Here is a 19,417-nt window from a genome sequence, read left to right as displayed (position 1 = left end):
TTCTGAAAGCATAAAGACAATTAAGTGCGTAGGTGTAAATTTCTATGCACACACACAAAACCACACACTAGACACTGCGGTGTCTGGAGAGTAGAGATAGGGCTGTCTCCATCAGCCTCTCCACCTACCCAGAGGACCTAATCAGTCAGTGAATACACGTAAAATGGAGGCTGTCATCTACCTCCAGCCCAACAGACTCCCCGCCGACACTTTTCTCCCACTGCCAGCCTCTAGAGAGCAAAAAAAAAGATGGATCTTTCCCAAAAGCTCCATCCTCAACCAAGATATCCTACATCATGCATCATATTTTCTCAGCTGCCGAGTTTCTCCGTCCTCTTTCTCTTTGTCCTGTTTAGTCTCATCTTTACAGTTAGATCCAACTACTCATATACCAATTTCTGTTTTGTTTTTTATTGTCTTTGTATTTCCAAATTTCATGACTTTTGTCCCAAAGATAGCTACATGTTTTCAATTTCATCTTAACATATGATGAAAGCGCCTAAGTGTCTCTTTCTTCGCCTTTATCTCGAGCTGACTTCACTCCTTCCTGACATGTGCCAGAGAGAGATGAAAATCAGGGTAATGGAATCCACTGTGATCCTGACACTGCTTCCGGGACAGAACAATTCATCACTGCAACAACCCTCAACTCAGCAGGAAAGAGGCACATAATTGGGTATCAGTGGGAAACGCCTTTTTGCATTGGGAGCAACCAGAATCTATGCTTGGATTTTTGGATTCTTCTGTCCATCCAAAAGAAGAACAAAATTCCATCAATCAAATTTACAACTCGACAGACTGGCGACCCACCCAGGGCGTACCCTGCCTCTCACACAGAGGTTGCTGGGATAGTCTCCAGCCCAATGGCAACCCTGAATTGGATAAGCGAATGAAGATGGGTGTCTGGATGGTCATCCAACTTTATCGGCTTACACTGGAATGCCAAAATTATAAAGGAAAGCCAAGTCGATCTTATCCCGCTTTCCACAGTCACGCAAACTGTGCATTACAGTTGTTTCGCTTGTCATGCATCTGAAAACGTGTGGGGTAATGATTCATTCATCTGAGGACAGGGACTTGTTAGCCTGCTTATGGTTCTTGCAGTGAGCAAGCTCATGCCTGTGAAGACATCTGTCAGCATGCAGATCAAAGGTAACTGTAATGCCTGACAAGCTATATAGAAATTTAAAATACACTACTGCATATTTGAGGTAATATTATTCCTACGCAGCACTTAACTGCGTTTGAAGAGACATGAATTTTTAAAAACAGTCGCTCCAAATCACAACAAATTGACTGCAGGGTGCAGATTAAAGCCTGGATCCATCTGCAACTGTTGTAGGTGTCAAGTGTAAACAGGACATGAGTAAAAATCACCACCCTGGGGTTGCACGTCTCTGTCAACCAGTCAAGTTTTGATTCATATCAGTCCACAATCATTTAATATATGCAATACGTAGAGACTGCAGGAATTTAATTGGTGGGACCGAACCAACTGCTTTCAGGCATTGGTGTCTTTGAATTCCAACTCAGTATTTTTTAAAAAAATTCATTTTAGTGTTGACATACTCAAGATTTGCAATGTAGACACTCTCAAAAACAATAAAAAATTCATGAGGAAAAACAGATGTGGATGGTTTGTTTCTTTTTTGGAGCTCCTCTGAGATTTTTTGTTTTGGAGATTTATTATTCTATATTTTAGATGGAGCTATGTAACTGCCGTGGCCACTGTGGGCCTGCAAAATGGGTGAGTGCTAGAGCCTGTGAATACCGGTGAGTGTGTAGAAGCAGTTGAAAGGTGGAGGACTGAAAGGATAATAAAGAGAAAATGGAAGACTGTGAGGGGTAGTAAAGGGAGTAAAAAGAAAGGACGGGAGGGTGATTTAGTGACTCAGAGAACTGACAAAGAAAGCAAGACAAAGGTGAGAGAGGTAAAGGAAAGAAAGGGAAGTAGAGGATGAATGAATGAAGTGAACACATAACCCTCAGCGAACAGCTGAGAAGCTCGTGGGCGTGAGTGGTTAGACGTGAGCTGATTGGGCTGTATCGGCGCACATAGCAGGGAAAAGACCGGTGTTTGTTTGTCCTTGATTTTATTTGCTTTGTGTGTTTATTATAAACAGGGTGAGGTTTATATATTGATCCTAAAAAGGGGAGAAAACAAAGTTCAGAATATCTAAGGAGGACTCGCATGCTCTCCAGTGACCTAATTAGACTTTAGCCAACAGAGACACACAATTGGTAAGAAAATATCTTTTTTAATTCTCACATTAAGTATAATTAATGTTTCACAGAATGAACACAATTATAGCGTAGTGGTTTATACATTCACCTAACAAGCAGAGAGCACAAGTAAGTCTGATCCCCCGGAGGAAAGACAAATCCCTTTGTGGTTGAGTCCCAGAGGCAGCCGGAGTTACCTAAAGAAATCTGCTAAATCAAACATGCAGAGCCACTCACTGTGGTGACCAACTTGTGAATAAGGGACCAGCCAAAAGTAGCTTTCACAGCAAAATAAAACACATAGAAAGTAGAAATCATTTATACAGTGTTCCAGAAATCAGGTGAGTGCAGATGGGTATGTATCCAAGCTGCATGTAAACCTAAAAATGGTCATTCTTAAGCTTTAAGAGGCCAATAAAACCATCCTGATACATGTATTTCTAGGTACTCTTGCCTTAAAGCAGCCACGTCCATCTCTGACGAACATTTTATAAATACAATCCGTGTTGAGTTTAATATTTCAACAGAAACTTGAACTGCAGCGGTCCCTGTCATGGCTGGAGGAAAGGCTTTATGTGATGAGCTGAATGCACCAAGGTAGTTTTAACAAAGATTAAACCGAGCTGCCAAAGCATATTACTCGAGCCACCTGGTGAATGTGCGAGTTTGTCAAAACTTGACGCAATCGCGCCTTAAAAGGCTAAAAAAAAAATGTCTGCCTGTCCTTAAGTGAAAAGTAATGATATGCCGCTTATAAAAAAACAGAAACAAAACAAAATCACTCAACTCAGATAAAATCCTTTTCAAAGCGGGCATATAAAACCATGTATCCATTCATTCCCTTGCAACCTTTTACCATTTTATTTACCCGAGCCACTGAACGAAGAAAATGTACTACACACAAAAGAGTCATTCAAAGGAAATCTTGCGAACCATGGCAACCTCAGTGCCCTATTATGTTTCATCCCAATTGAACGTCTTGATCCGTGTTTGGCTGACATCCATTTTATGTTGTGAAAACACAGCTGACTTGTGATTATTCACAATATGTAAAGATGTCAACTTAACTGCAAGTACAACAAAGTGCCTCCGACAACAGCACAAAGCGCTCCCCCTGCAACGGTGATGCAATCATCCTTTTCCACATTTTCAAGCCGTCATTTCTCCGGGGGTGTGACGCACCCCCTCCCCTACCCCCCTCGTCAAAAAACAGATTAAAATACATCAAAAAAAGGGGATTAAAGAATCTGCCGACACTCCTAAATCCTTCAAAAGGCGTCCGACTCTATCAAAGGATGAGTACTATTAAATATGAGGCGACACATGTGACACGTGAAGGGTGCCGGTGTTCAGTTTATAATTTCTGCCACTGTGGGGAGGGGAAAAATGAGATTTCAGTGAAGCATGATATCAAAGCAAAGCAATAAGTGGCTTTTGCCATCTTTATATGCCGGAGTAACCTATAGGTGACAGAAAGAGAGAGAGTGCACAGCAGAACAGAGGTGAAGCACTTGATTTGGCTGCCTCATGTACATACACAGACGTCAGATAGGAAAAACAAACCAAATAGGCTCCAAGACAGTGAGAGGGCAAAATAAATTCTCCATTTTCTCATTTGGGGGTTTCCCTGTTAAGCGGCAGTGAGGTGGGGCTCACCTCAAGCGATTCTTAAAGAGGGCTGAGTTCAAAGCGTGCCGGTGGGAGGAGAGACGGCTGCGTGGGAGAACAGCAGACAGTTAAGATGGGATTTCTCATTACGCGCGTCTCGCTCTGTGTCCTGGCTAACACTGCTGTATACCGCTCACTCCTTCTCTGCCCTATAATTTCTCTCACTCCCCCCCCCCTCCTTTTCTCTCTCGCATAGACTCAAACTGAATGCATAAGATTGCGCCCCACTAGGCCACATTCCCCTTCTCTTTCATCTGAGCCCTGCTTGTGTTTCCACACTATCTGACTGTGCACACACAGAGGCTAAAACACACACAGACAGACTGGATGACAAAGCGAGAGCAAAGAGGGAACACAAGGCAGAGAGATCTTACCGTGTGTACATGAATGAGAGCTCAGAGCTAGGCTATGAAAAATAACAAATGTTGAAACTGAAAAAAATCCTTTAAACATCTCTCTATATAAATATATGAAACAGGACTTTTAATTGTTTTATTTCTTTACATACAGTCATTTTTAAATAATTCCCACGTCAGCTGAATGATACGAAACAGTCTGAATTACTTCACTGCATTTTAAACAGTGATTTCCTTCAGATTGGTTACATTCCCGTGTGTTCTTCTAACCGTGTTTTGTCTTTCACTGAATCTAAATACTGTTTCCACCTTCACTTTGTGCATATAAACAAACAGAACTGAAAAAAGTCAGGTAGCGGAGCCCATCAGGGCAAAGAGGTAAAGCGGGAGAGCGCGGCGCTGTCGTGATTGCGTCGCTGTGTGGAAGTAGACGCGTTTGCTCGAGAAGAATGAGCAGCACGTCCCCTTGCAATCAATCCCAGATATTACCCCGGTATTTGTCAGATATGCTCCCTGCCACGCCAGCCATCCGTGACTCATTCCGTCATTACATCGGAGACGTCACGCCCACTCCACCCCTGCCTGCGCCATCGTTCCAGGGTCTGATGGCGGCCTAATGGCCTGCTCTCTCTACACTGCAATTAACCTTTTTATTGGCCACCTGCCAGACAGCTGGAGATACAGCAGTGTGCGCGCGCGTATGGGCTTATGTAAGCGCGACCATAAATGCGTCTGTGTTTATATGCACATGCACAGTGGCTGAAGCTTTTAAGTCTATAAATTACCATGTGAGCAGCGAGCCCCAGAGCACGCATGTGCACGTGGGCCTATAAAAGCTGACAGATTTCACCTGCTACTCTCGTCAAATAGAAATTGATTGAATCTAACATCCCATCATGTTTGACCCAGACAGATCCCACTGGCTGTGATGCTGTCTCAAAGCGGAAACACATCTTGGAACAAGAACTAAACACGTCCCTTTTGCATTATAGGCGAGCGCAGGGGGAGATATTATTTGTACTCCAGGAGCACCTGTCTCCCACCCCTGTCGCTGCTGGAGTAGAAGTAAATGGCAGCTGTAAAAATGATTCCAATTAAAATGACATTTCTGTAAATATGTCATCTTCCAAAGTTTCATCAAATCTGTGCCACTGATGCCAAACATTGCATAGTTAAAGCTACCCCGTGGAGTTTTTGACTTATAGTAGCACAAATCCCTGTTTTCAAAACACAAAGACGGGCGTGCATGCAACAGGGACGGGTGATAATTCGCGTGGAAACACTGTAATGTGCCAGCAAAGACTGTATCCTAGTAAATGTGCACACAGTGTAGATGAAATTGGAGGACAAAGTGCATTCAGCACATTTGTCTTCATGAAAATAAATATAGATCTAATTTGTCTGTTCACAAGGAAACTCCACAGAATCATTTTAATGCTGATATCTTTTATTTGACCATCCGATGTTTTATTTTAAACCCTGCTGCACTCTAATAGTATTATATCCTTTTCCCAAGGGAAGTCGTATCTGCGAGATCTCGTCTCACACACAGTTAGACCGCGAGCTTTTTGAGTGAAGGAGAAAAAAAATCTTTTCGATCTCTGCAATGCTAACATACTGCTTCATTACTTTGCAATTCAAAAACCAATGAAAAGTAACAGAACGGCAGGCGGACAGTAACTTTACACAGGCGCTCGCTGTCTGAGAGGCTCGCTATACCATTGTCAACAAGAGGTCTCTGTCGAGTGTCTTTAAAATGTGGCGGACCACGGCTGAGCAGAAAGCACACAGTAAATGCATTCTGTGGCTCCTGCAGCTGCAAATTGAATTTTGGGGCATGACTTGACTCAAAACACCTAATAATCCCACGTCACTTGCTGTTCCCGAGCTGAACAAGGTCACACTGTACAGCGAGTAATGAAAAAAAGACCCTTTTTACAAGCATTTATCCAAATGCATTCAGGCTCCGGCGAGGTGAAGAAATTTAAAGAAAAGAAAGCACAAATGGCCGAGCACCTGAAGGACAAAAAACCCCCAACAGAATAAGAAAAATAAACCACAAAACCCTTTCATGTATACGGACGCCACATGTCTGTGCACATATAGCATGCAGTGGTGAAGGGGGGAGCATAGCAAAGACTGACAGGTTTTAAGTCACTGCACAAACAGCTTTTGTTTCTTATGACGTCTCATTAGCCCTGACAAAAAGTTAAAGCTGGGATTATCTAAACCTTATCGCCTCATTTGTCAATCAGCTTTTGAATGTGCACACTCACTCTGATGTGACAGCCAGCACAAGTGCAAACACGTGTTGGGAGTTCAGCAGGTCTATAAAGCACTTGCTGGTAAACACGTAGTCTAGTCAATGCTTTTCGGCTCCATCCATAATCTCACAGTGGCTTTTGAGTGATCAACAGCTCAACAGTAACTACAACACATTTGAAAGCATAAACCAGAGTTGAGTTTGGACTGTATCACATGCTGGCTATGCTGATTAATCTCGCAGTCCTTACCTGCTACAGAGAGGCGTGCCGTGCGGCTGGAAATGGATCCCAGGTTCTCAATGGTGGCAACACACTGATAGGTTCCTTCGTCTGGCTTGTTATGTTTAGAGTGGACCACATGGCTGAAGAACAGCGTGCCGTCGGGCAGTATTTTTCTCCTCTCGTCTGAAACCAGGCTCATGAAGGTGCCGTCTTTCTTCCATTCGATGTGTGCCGGCGTGGCTGCGTCGCTGTGTGCAGAACAGTTGAGGAAAGCGGAGTTCCCCCGGATGGCCAGCGTGTCCTGGGGCTCCACGGTGAACCAGAAGGGGCTGAAGGGCTGCACTGCTGAAGCTGAGGAGCAACAGAGGGGAGAAGTGAGATGTCAACACAGAAAGTTACGTCAGGTCCACTTTTCTCTGAGCGCTAATGAAAATTAGCGAAATTCTTGCTGTTCTCCAGCAGCTTATCAGTGGGCGATGTGGCTTGAAGATCACACCACAATTATGGGGGCAGATTCATTATCAAGGATGCATTGCTCAAGTTTCCCCAGATGATCATTCTCTATCATTCTAAACACCTGATTAGCTGTGTATACAGTGGATTAAAAAGTCTGACAATTTGAGTTAGTGCTCTATTTCTCGTTTTTACATTGATTTTATTCTGAAAGTTCCTGCAGGAAGTGGTAATATATAACACTGATATAACACTGATGCTTCTTCTGGCTGGTTGCCAGGTCGCCTCCATTCTTTATCCACCAAACTACGCCACAGCTATTCACACTTCTTGTTAGTTGAAATGTGAACAGTGCTGATATTTCTATACAAGTTACTCTAAGAATTTTATTCTGAAAGTCCAGTCTCTTCAAAATAAAGCACCTGTATGTAGCAGGTGGTAAAAACCAATCACAATTTAACACGGTCAGATCATACCAGTGTATCCGTTTTGATTTCACTGATTCCAGCATGGATCTTCTTTCCGTAAGCTTCAGCTTCTTTATCGGATTACTAATCAGTAATCGAGTGTAACTACTATCAAAGATCAGTAAAGAAACATGCTTGCGGTTAGGCTGCAGCAGAGGGTTGATGAAAGGTGCGAAATGCTTGCAATCACTCTAAATTGCACAACACTACTATCTGCTTTTTCAGTTCGGTCACAGCATATCCTAAGAAGTCGCTGACATCAATGGCGTGTTTCAATGCTCACTCTAAAAATGACAGAACACTGCAGGACTCCAAGTGCCCCAAACACTGAATGAAGTGTTCCCGAACCAAAACATCTTTTTGTTCATTCTATCTTTCAGCCAAAGTGCCTCGGCCTTATTCCAGAGCCTCAAAGAGGCTTTTTATTATGAAACCACAAGCCTCGCTGGAATTGGGCAAGAGGAACTGACAAATTTAACCAAGTCTAGCCTCCCTGGCAAGTTAATATCACGTCTTGCGTTATCATAAGTACAGCGTGCGGGGAAGGAGTAAACACGCAGGAACGCGGCTGCCATTTCCTTTCCTCGAGCAGAAATGGTAACATCACATTGACATGAACAGTGCCAAAGTGAGAGTAAGTAAAATTGCTTTGCATTCACCTCATCCATTATTCAAGCACTCCCACTGTAAGAGTCACACTGTGGTATTGTTTAGATAAATAACACCAATTATCAGTTCTGCAGGGATGGGGCAGAGCTTGAAAAATAATTACAGGGGTATGAAGGTATTTTAATAATTCAACGAATGGAGTGAAATAAGTGGCTGAGTGTTAAATGCAGTTTAAAATATGCCTGCTCTCTTCCAAGGAAATGGCATGTCTCCGGGGGAGAGGGGAGAGCAGAATGCGATAAAAAGAGATGAAGACAGAAAATGAGAGAGTAGTGTGAGAGCGAACGAGGGATCCTGTGCCAATAGTTCAGCTATTTAACTACTAGAAGATAATTTCTCTACCTTGTGGCGCCCTAGCGAGAGATCCAAGATTGAAGTAATATAATGCATGGTCCATTATGGTGGCAATATGAATGCTTGCCCTCTGTGCACTTAGTTGTCTTGAAAGCACAAACAATTACAGAGAAAATACTGTTGGAAAGTGACTGAACTAAATAGAAACAGATGCAAATAAATGTAAGCCGTTTTCCCACTAAACTGAGCAGTCAGACCCCACACTAATTCACTGATGAGTGGACCAGAATACTGAAGAGGAAGTGTGCCTGCATTCTGTCTCAGTGTACAGCAGGGACCTTGAACAACTGAATTGAGGCCTGATATACGAGCACAGTCCCTTTAGAAAGATCTGTGTTAGCAGTTACTTTACAGATATCCTCCTATGACTGCTCTGGCGCCATTTCACTGCAGTTGCGGAGTAAATTCAAGCAAAGAAAACTTTATTAGGCTGGGTAATGCACAGAGTGCGCAAGAGCTCAAAACATTTTGAAAATCCCTCCAGGCAGAAGTGGAAGTGAAATTCAAGTGAATAAACAGCAGTAATGAATAAAATATACAATGTTCTAAACTAGCCCAAAACATTTCTAACTGCAGCTCTTAGGAGGCAAGTGAGTGGCTTCTAATTAGACTGAAGCAAGTAGCTAATTTCAGGAAATCAATAAATTCACAGCGAGCCTGCTTACATATTGGGCAGAATGTGACAACACTAGCAAATGTGTTTGACTCATGGTGTATAGGACAGATGGAGAGAGACTTGAGGGAGGAATTCGTCACTCCAGCGGACCAAAAGCACCATGACATGCTTAATCATCTCTGCATTACACTGCTGGAACAGTTGGGTGTGTGGGGCTGGGCAGCTCGTCTGTGCCCAGGTTTGGCTCCCCTCCAGTCAAAAGACCATCTTCAGCTGCTCTCTATCTGAGGGAAAAAACTGAATGGGCTTGAAGGTCCTACAAGCATCCTATCAGAGTCAAAGCAGCTGGCTTTAGCAGCTTTTCATCCCAATCGCAGAAACAGTAGGGGAGGGCTTAGCTTCGGCTCTACTTTTGAGAAAATGGCAAACCATCTGCATTCAGCTGCAGACACAACAACCAACGTCTGTGCACTGGGATGAACCAGGGGTGTAAGGAGTTTGATGGCAGGCAATCGGCTTTTTGGCAGCATCTAACTAATCTTCTGTTAGAATCTTCGACTCATTAACACCATTTCTGCTACTAATCTCAATTTCTCCCTCACATTACCTTCAACCGCTCCTGGCAGATGGCTGCCCCTCCCTGAGCCTGGTTCTACTGAAGGTTTCTTCCTGTTTGAAGCGAGTAGTTCCTTATCTATCGCCAAGTGCTTGCTCATTTGAAGTCGTCTGATTGTTGGGGTTTCATTCTATTATTGTAGTGTCTTTACCTAATAATACAAAGCACCTTGAGGCAACTATTTTTGTCATTTGGTGCTATATAAACAAAACTAAATCCAATAAAACTGCAAACAGATTCCAAAACAAGGATGCCAACGTTAGTGGCCAAAGTTCAAACGCGTGCGTTTCACGTAAAGGTGGGATTGTGTAAATCAATGCCGAACACCCTGGACTCATCTGCAGACTGAACAAATATTTTGACAAAAGGCGAAAGCAGCATTCCAAACCGATGACTATATTTCATGTTTCCGTCTTTGTAGCATGTAGAGAAACACAATCATAAAAGAAGTTTCACATAAAGCGCAGTGTAGCCAGCGTATAATTTCTCTCCTCTAGAAAGCAACTAAAAATAACCAACTCAAGGCAAATTTATCTCTTTCAAACTCCCTCAGATTATTTATAGAAAATGAGGGAAAATGTATGAAAGCACACAGAGCAAAATCCATATTTCACCAATTTAATGGGTCCCTTAGGAATAACAACAAAGTCCCCGTATCAATAAACAGGCTTCTGAACGCTAACCTAAAGCAATTCCAGTGACGTAAGGAGAAGCTGGAAAAACCACACCCGTGACCGATATTTAAAGGTTCACTAGCCTGAATTGTCGCTCCTTGTTAAAAAGAGAGGACAAGCAGCCAGCACCTCAGCAGGAAGCAAGGATCTCTATCTGCAACATGTGATTAAAAAAAACAGAAGAAAATGCACAAACATCAGTATCTTAGAGTAAAGACAAGCTTCAACCTTTATGCCAGAGCTGAGGGAAAAAAGTTTACTTTTGGCAGCTAACAAGGTTCCGAGTTATAAGCCTGGAAAAAAAAATTGTAATGAACACAAATAGAACGAGCAGTGGCGTGCCGATGCACTGTGAAGTGCTCGCTGACAGAAAACTCAACAGAACTCATGTTCTCATACATCAAAGTGCAGAAAAACCAAAACCTGCTGAAACAGAACATAATGAGAAGAAGGGAGATCAGTTAAATTTGCAATGACAGGAATTTCTGTCTCTTGTATACATTTGTTTTTTGTCTTTCGCTCACACAGCCAGATGATGGCTATATGTTTCCCAGAGAAATGCAAAGTGCACCTTTAAATGTTTCTTACAATAGCACTGAAACACAGCGGGCTTTTAACAGCACAGCTGTAGAGTTAGAGGAGGAGAGAGGGGTCAGAAACCACATTACAGTGTGAGGAGTCTAATCTATTCGGGCCCCCATCCGTTTGTGTTTGATAAATAGAAACCTCCACACCAGGCAACCAGTGAGAATAAGTCGAGCGGAGAGCAAGGGGCTAGAAAATGGGCTTGTCTGCTTGATAAGCATGGGCTGTTACCTCTGTCCCAAATCCACTTTTCTCCGCAGTTATAAAAGGTTTGGGAGCCCAGCTTAAGGTGGTGCTGCGATATGCTGCAGTGCTCCCCCCCACTCGGATATGAGGAAGACAGAATGGAGATGTGGGGCTAGTGATGGATTTCCCCCACGTCCTGACAATGTTAAAAGCACGATTTCAGACATTACGGAGATTACTATCTAGGTGAGGGGTGTGTGTGTGTGTGATAACTAGTAAGCCACAACTTCTAGCTCTCTTCCCGTGAGAGTTTAGAAAAGTAGAAAAAGGTGTCTGCATCAACTGTGCGAGGTCATCTGCACTGACCCCAGATACTGGTTAACAATTTCGGCAACATTGGGTGTGTTAAAAAAAAGAAATCCCACTGAAGGCAGTAAAGAGTGGGTTGGCGAGGGTCTGCTCTCTGCACAAAGACCCCCTGTTCTCTCCTATTCTGCACTTGGCCCAGCAGGAAGCCTCCTCCCTCATTGACCCACCGCCTGACAGCAGTCATAGTGACTGCCTTCCTTATTGAGCCACTCTTGAGACAGAACAGAGCACTCTGGAAGCCAGTCGCGTTTTCAACAACCGAGGCTCTTCTGTGGCCTGATCTTTATAATATGTCACTGGATCTCTGAGCTGTAAGCCCTTTGTAAGAAAACAAGCCAGGAAAATCGTTAGTAGCGCATCGGAGATAAATGGAGGCCTTCAGTGCAGGTAAAGATAGATACAGGATGAGGGCCTTTTGTAATTTACCTGAGCACTTCAGGCTCCTGTCTCTGTGCTATTTCCATATCTTCACCGTTTGTTCTTCCAGGCAGAACATCAGGCTGCTTAAATGACACTAATGGAAATGGTTGTCTCTTCTTCCCTCCCACACTCTCCTGTGCTTTTCCTTCATTTTTGCACCCTGAGTCCGTGTCTCTTTCTGTGCAGTCTTTCATCCAGCCTTCTCCCAAAACTTTGCTCTAAAGCCCATCTGTCACCGTCGAGGACCTCTGGGAAATAACCATGAACCTAAGATCGAGCGTGGTGGGACTAGGTGTCTGCAATGTAGAAATGGAGAAAAAGCTTATTTGAGGCATGTATCTATTTAGTGGAAAAGGTGTCCTTTTCAAATTAAGAAAACACAGCCTCCCGCTCGAATTAATGTGCTGGGCTTTACTTATATTAAATTAAAGAAATTAAGATTTATGTAGAGACTCTGTGTTCGTGCTTTCTAGAGATTAGCCCAAATAATCTGACTATATGACTTTTACCATCTTCTACTATCTTTTACAATGTCAAGCTAAAGGAAAAGAGAGTTGGTGTTACAACCCAAGCACTCAACAATGCCTGATGAGCCTGATCACGGATACCACAACCCACTGATTCTGGTATTCAAAGCATTCCCCGCAGCACTTCATGAAATGAGGAGTTAAGGCCAAGCCATACAGGGATGGACAAAATGACTGGGGTGCCTAGCTCACACACTGGCTGTCCTGCGCTGGCACCAACTCAACTGGCAGATTAAAAGAGAAAAGGATCCAATTTCTTCAGCTCAGAGTTCTCCATCATCCTGTATACTGGCTGCCATGGTAAAGCTCCAGAGGCCCGGAGGCAACATGACAGGGTCACCAGTGAAGGAGGGTCACCGCAACGGCATCAGCTCTGGTTGCGCTGCAAACTGCCAGAAAATGGTATTCTAAAAAAAAACGTCAGTCTCTTTTTTAATCAGGTGGAGAGAAAAAAAAGATCTTAGTGAAATGATTCACTGCTTAATAGGATTAGCAAATAGTCTGAGTGCAAGACGCCGGCAAAACTTCAAATGTGGACCGCCACGGCCAACGTGAAGACATTAAGTGAAGGATTTTTATTCAGACCTTTTTACTCTTTACAGTACTGAATGTAATGGTGTCAGGGTATAGTATACCAGTGATTAATGACTACCTAATCCCACACAGGCACAACTGACCCCAACTTCCTGCTTAGTAGCAAAGGAGCTCAGTCCAAGACCACCTTGGAGCCTTATTTCAATGCACTGCCTAATGAGAGGCCTTAAAACCAGGCTCAACACCAAGTGTTAGCAAGAAACTGGATAATGTACAAGCTACGAGGAGGCCATATCGAGCGACGCTTAGACCAACATTTACCATTCTGAAAGTCAGTGGTAAACATTACTCTTTGGTTCACAGATTATATGGACTGAGTGATTTAAAGAATTAGAACATTTGAAACTGATTTTTCATCATTTAATAAAGCATTTTAAGAGCAGCTGTTTGCAGGAGCATTTGATTTAAAGTAAGCGCCAACATCTGAAGCCTAAACGTCTTAGTATCCATGCAGTGGCCTATAAAAAAAAAAAAAGAGAGAAAAAAAAGTGTGTTTGTGTATTTTCCAAACATCAAAAGAGAATGCTGGAAATTAGGTTTTGAGGCAGTATCTGGCTTTTTTTCTTTTCTCATTAGTCCTACAAATACACACCTTTTATGTCACAGTTCAATGAAAATGCCAAGTGGTGATCAGGAGAAATAGTCTGCAGGGGAAAATCTCTTAAATGCACACTAATTCATGTTTTGCACTCATTAGTGTAGCATACATTTTTCATAGATGTTTACAACAATTACATTTGGAACCTGTGTTTCCAAAATATGCATATTTATATCCCTGTGGCATGCCTGTAAACAAAATATGTTCTTGACTGTGCATTCGGCTACATTACATACATAATTTTATATTAAACTTACTGGTTATTGAATTATATATCCACCGCTGTAGACTGTATTATGAACTCTGGTACAAATAAATGGTTTAAACAATTAATAAAACTCTTCTTTGGCAAAATGATAGAGGCAGGTATATTTCTTTCAGTAAAACTGGACACAAATACTGAAAATAGGAGGGGAAAAAAGACATTTAAATGAAATGCTGGACAGAGCTTTCAACAGCCGAGTGTGATGAGGGAGACCCAGGAGGGATTGGTTGGATGGGGAACCCCCTCACCTCATCTGGTAGCGATAATTAACCAGTACTGATTGAGGCTCAAATTCCCTCGCTTATCAACCTCCCCCGTGGGCTCACAATGAAGGATTGGCCCACAGAGACGAGAGCAGCCCAGACAGGCATTCTTTGAGAGCTGGTCTTGAGATAGTGCAAGACAATGATGAAAAAACCCACTTTGCCTCACGCAAAGTAATTGGAACGCAAAATGGCAAGAACGAGCATGTTTCTCAGGCTAGATGGACACCCACAGAGCAGTTGGACTAAAGGTTACAACCATCACTTAATGTTTGCGTTTGAGAATTGGACTAACCTTTTCTAGCTGCTGAAAAAAAAGTGCTTTGAGAGAAAAAAAAAAAAAGAAAAAAAAAAACTCACCATGGCAGCAGATGCCATTATCTGCTATTTTTTAAGTAAAATGCCCTTTAAATTGCACTCTCAAACAAACTAACAACTGCAGAGACAAACGACGCGCTTAAAATACCACCAGAAATCAGCACATAGTACCAATCAGTATGAACCGTTGAACTGTAGTCAGAAAAGACGAACAGGAGGGGAAATCCATATCGTCTTTTGACCCATAAAACATCGCGATGTCATTCAAATAATCTGGTAGCATGAGACAAGTGACTCAAAATCTGACAACATTGTCGAGTGCTGCTGTGAGCGCGACAAAGAAAGAATTGTGAAGATCTCATGTGAGATAGCATTGTACAGTAATAAAGCTGGAGTAACAATAATACATAGGGGGGGGAAGAAAGAAAAAAAGTGGAAATGTCTTCCAGATGCCTTGTGGCGATAAGTTATCTGATGAGGCTGTAAAACCAGCAAGCACTGGGCAAAACGTAGCCAGGAAGTAGTCGACACACCAGGCAGATTGGGGCCAAGTTCTGAGCAGCAACACATGAGATAGTCATCTGAGACAGGAAAGCACATTCATTTTGCCACCAGCTAGCTCCACCCTGTCCCCACCAACCCCCATACTGAAGAAAATCATGTGGCCGTAATGAGATATCCTAGAGATTTTTTAATGAAACACAATATTATATTCTCTTGTGCCTGTTTTTTCTCTTTCCTCAGCTATCACACTCACTCACACAAACATATACACACAGAGAAGAAAATCGATATAATCCTCTATGCCTTGCACAGTCAAACACCCGGCAATTTATCAGCATTGGATTTCAAAGTCTGGGTCTTTGCCTATTTCGTCCTTGACTCCTGTCATTTATTTGCTCTTATTTTTTCTTGAGCACAACAGGAAGAAGTAGAGAAGGAGACGGGGTGTGTAGGGGTGTGGGGGGGTGTTTGGGAGGTGTAGGGGGGGGGGCTTGCTTACAGTACAATTTCCACACACTCTACAGTTAAGTAGAGCGGTTGGTACAAAGAGCTAGAGATAAAAGTGCAGGGCACACTGAACAACTCTGCCAGAGGTCACATCCAGCAATTCACTTGATCACAGTGTTTGGATCTGGCTCCTTTGAGTGGTCAAGTGTGGCTAATCTTCCTCTGATAAGTCAGATGCCAATTACCAGCCCAGACACAAAAACATTTCAAACTACCCCAGTTTCTCCTCTTGTCGAGATAAGCATCAGCATGCAAATTCTGCTAATTACAACGGAGCTGAGTCATAGTCCCCCCCACTTTCAAAGCTCCCTTTGAGACTTATTACACTGGCCTATTGCTGTCACATATAGATAAAAGATAAGAATTATTTTCCCATAAGAAAGGGGGGGGGGGGGGACACTAGCATTAACATGGTTGTCAGTTTCTTCTCACAAAAGAACTTGAAGTTTTTCTTCTATGCAATAATCCCACAGCTCTGCCTTTAACATAGAACAAGATCCTTACAACTAAAAACATGCATTTATGAGGAGTGTGCATATATGCGGGACGACTCTTTTTTTTGTTCTTTTCAGACTGGCTTCAAAGTAGTTGACAGAGAGGTGCAGTTAGTGGGCTGTTGATAAAAGGGAAGCCAGTCGCTGCGTGTTCACAGCGATTTGGAGGAAACCATTTAACACTGGAGTACGGGAAAGATCAAAGCCTTCGAGCCAACACTGGGAGGGAGACTCAATTACTATTTTACTTGAAACCGGATGCTACCCCTCTGGAAGAGACCCTTAAAATAACTCTGGAAAAAAATATCCATGGCAGCTCGGAGAAGTGGGGACTCGGGAGGGAATGCTATCTGAAGACAGTGCTGTAATAACGTTGGAGTTAAGTGCGGTTACAGGGGTTAAGTGTTTGCACCAGGGGCATAGTTAGATTACAAAATGAAGATGCTGCGTGAGGCATGAAGGTCTCCTAGATATTATTACTGTCGTGTACGAGATAGCAAAGCTGCCTTTTAAATGATGAAAGCACCTTTTTCCCCCTTTTGGGAGAGTAGCAATTTTTTTTCACCTTACACTTCTGGCCTGCAATCATAAACCATTTTCACACATGAACTCCAGACAACAGCCTGAGATATTGTTCGAAGTTGCCCTGAAAGACGTGCAGCAGACGACAGGAGATTTTCTGTCAGATGTGCTGGGCTTTATTCAAACCGATGAAGCCGGTCTAACGTCCTGCCTGACCGATTCAGACATCTGCCTTCTCACATGCAGTTCATGTGTCAAATACAGATATATTTAGGACAACTCCCCAGTCACTGCAGATATCATCCTATAGCCAATCTGAACCACGACACACATTACTGATCTGACCCTTATTTACTGGGATTAACATGCTGCCTTTCAGGGGACATAGAATAAAGGGATGGGATGTGCTTTACTCACATTTACTTACTAAATCTATCATCAGCAGCTATGAGTCTTTTTCAGTGGAATTTCTACTTTACAGGTGACTAGTGTAAATGGGCCAGAACTTATTATAGTGCTTTACACCCATTCATACAGCAGTGTATTCTGTGCTGCTTTCTATTACACATGCAATCACAATCTAGTGGATTGGGGTTCAATATTTTGCCCAAAGAAACTGGGAACTGAACCACCGACCACAGTAACTACTGAGCCAGACAATGCCAGTGGGCCAAGGATTGAGATGAAAGATAACTAGAAATATAATCTGTCCAGCATGTCCTGGACCTACCGCAGGGTCTACTCCTGGTAGAATACCTCCCCTAGGAGACCCCCAGGAGGCATCCTATTCAGAAGTCCAAACCACCATAATATGGTGGAGTAGTAGTGGCTCTACTCTAAGTCCCTCCCAAATAACCAAACTCCTCATCCTATGAATAAGAAAAAGTCCAGCCACCCTTCAGAGGAGACTTTTCACCACTCGTATCCCTGATCTCATTCTTTGGGTCACTACCCAGAGCTTGATGCCGTGGTTGAAGGTAGGATAAATCAGCCGCTCCAACCCATCAGTCACTCTCCCCTCACTCATGAACAAAGTCCACGCCCACCCCTGACATATAAAACTCCTCCACTTCAGGTTTAATCCTCGCAAAATGGGTTTTCTGCTCATAGTTCTTGTCAATGTCCACAGCAAAATAGATATTAGAATTCAATATATATTCTAATCACTGCATCAAGAGCAATAATAGCAGCATGTTCAGAAAGAAACTTTTGAAAGTGAATCGTTTTATTCCATGCTCTTTAGCAGACAGGCAAATCGGAGGAGACTGGTGCTTGGTAAGTGTGTAAAAGTCAGGCTTAGTGGGCGGAATGAAGCTATCTGTTGATCCTCTCATTCCTTAGGGACCACCTGCTGTTTCTTTCAGTCGGCAGGACTGGCTTTTCATGCATTCATTTCCATACAACTTGCCCACTTCTGTTCAACCATTACACTTTATTGTTTGCACCTTTGTTCCACTGTAACCAGCTTTCCTCTCCTTTATGCTCTGCCGCCGAGTGTGAAGCCCGTGCCAGTCTCTAAGGATGTAAGTACAACAAAAGCAGTTGGAGGATGTGGCACCAGTGGCACGAATGGGAGGTGAAGTATAGCATGAATATCATAAACAAGGCATCGCATCACCACACATGCTGACAAAAAAAACTGCATTCCTGGTCACGGAGACTGAGTTTCTCAATAACACATGCATGTGACCTGCATTGCTGCCCATTCCATACCGCAGCTCTGAAGGGCCCTTCTTTCTTTCTCCTGCCCACCGGAGGCTGATCGCTCATTACCGAGTGAGCTTATCTCTGCTCTCAGTCCTGTCGGCTCAGACAGCGGGAGCTTCCCAGGCTTGATGTGGATGCTAATGTGGATCATATTGCAGGTGAGGAAGAGGCAAACTGATGTGACAACAAGACAGAGTAATGGGTCTTTTTGTTGGGGAGTCAAGACTTCAAGGGAGGGGAAAAAAATAAAATAAAAACGGGAGGACACAGCAAGGTGAATGTCACTCATGGCGCATTTGTGCGAACATCTCAGACAGAAAAGGCGAGGGGAGGGGGGTAGGGCGCACTCATTTGTTTACAAAAAGAATTATGGCTACATGGCCTCAATCGGTCTGGTTTAGATAAGAGCTGAATGAGAAAGGTGCTCGTGTCCCAGCAGCCACAAAAAGGACTGTGATTCAATCTCAGTGGCTATCATTCCTCACTATCCAATCCCTTCCACGACAGTATCACGGTGCAAACTATGTGGTTTATTCCTGAAACACGAATGCTTGCGTTACCATGATATGAAAAGATGAAACAGTAGCTGAATTTAGACGGGAAAATGTCACTCGGTTGGCTTGATCTAACAAAAGCTGACTGTGTATCTTAGTAAAGGCCAAACAGATTTACTAGCAGTTTTTGTTTCCCTGTGCAAAAATATCCACGGGCATGGTGTGCATAGCAGTTTTGCCACAGTTAAACCAAAAGGAACCCGGCTTCACCAAACCACACGTAACAGATGTCGATGCGTGTTTGAATACTTCTGATTGAAAACAACAAAAAGACGGAACTCGTTTCCGTAGCGATGGCTCGTTTGTCTGTGCCAATTACGCCATCTAATTCCCAAATCAACTACGGCACCGCTCGAGCCGTAAAAGAGTCCTATCTGTGCAGCTGCTGGTGCGTCTCCGTCATCAGGTTAGATAAATGAATC

At 43.2% G+C, this 19,417-nt stretch overlaps 1 protein-coding gene across 11 annotated transcripts in view; it reads right to left on the bottom strand.

Moving 5' to 3' along the window:
• neo1a (neogenin 1a) overlaps positions 1 to 19,417 on the bottom strand; it is a 157,065-nt gene that overhangs the window by 94,589 nt on the left and 43,059 nt on the right. For all 11 annotated transcript variants that reach the window (XM_085406209.1, XM_085406286.1, XM_085406214.1 and 8 more), the window contains exon 2: positions 6,761 to 7,084. In XM_085406209.1, the coding sequence (XP_085262335.1) occupies positions 6,761 to 7,084 (324 nt within the window). The remainder of the gene's footprint in view (positions 1 to 6,760; positions 7,085 to 19,417) is intronic.

This window comes from Rhamphochromis longiceps, linkage group LG1 (genome assembly GCF_057381845.1).
Source record: "Rhamphochromis longiceps isolate RC_006_pf linkage group LG1, R_longiceps_female_GT1.1, whole genome shotgun sequence".
NCBI lineage: Eukaryota > Metazoa > Chordata > Actinopteri > Cichliformes > Cichlidae > Rhamphochromis > Rhamphochromis longiceps.
The sequence above is the reverse complement of the archived record's forward strand: the minus strand, read 5'-3'. Positions and strand labels throughout refer to the sequence as shown.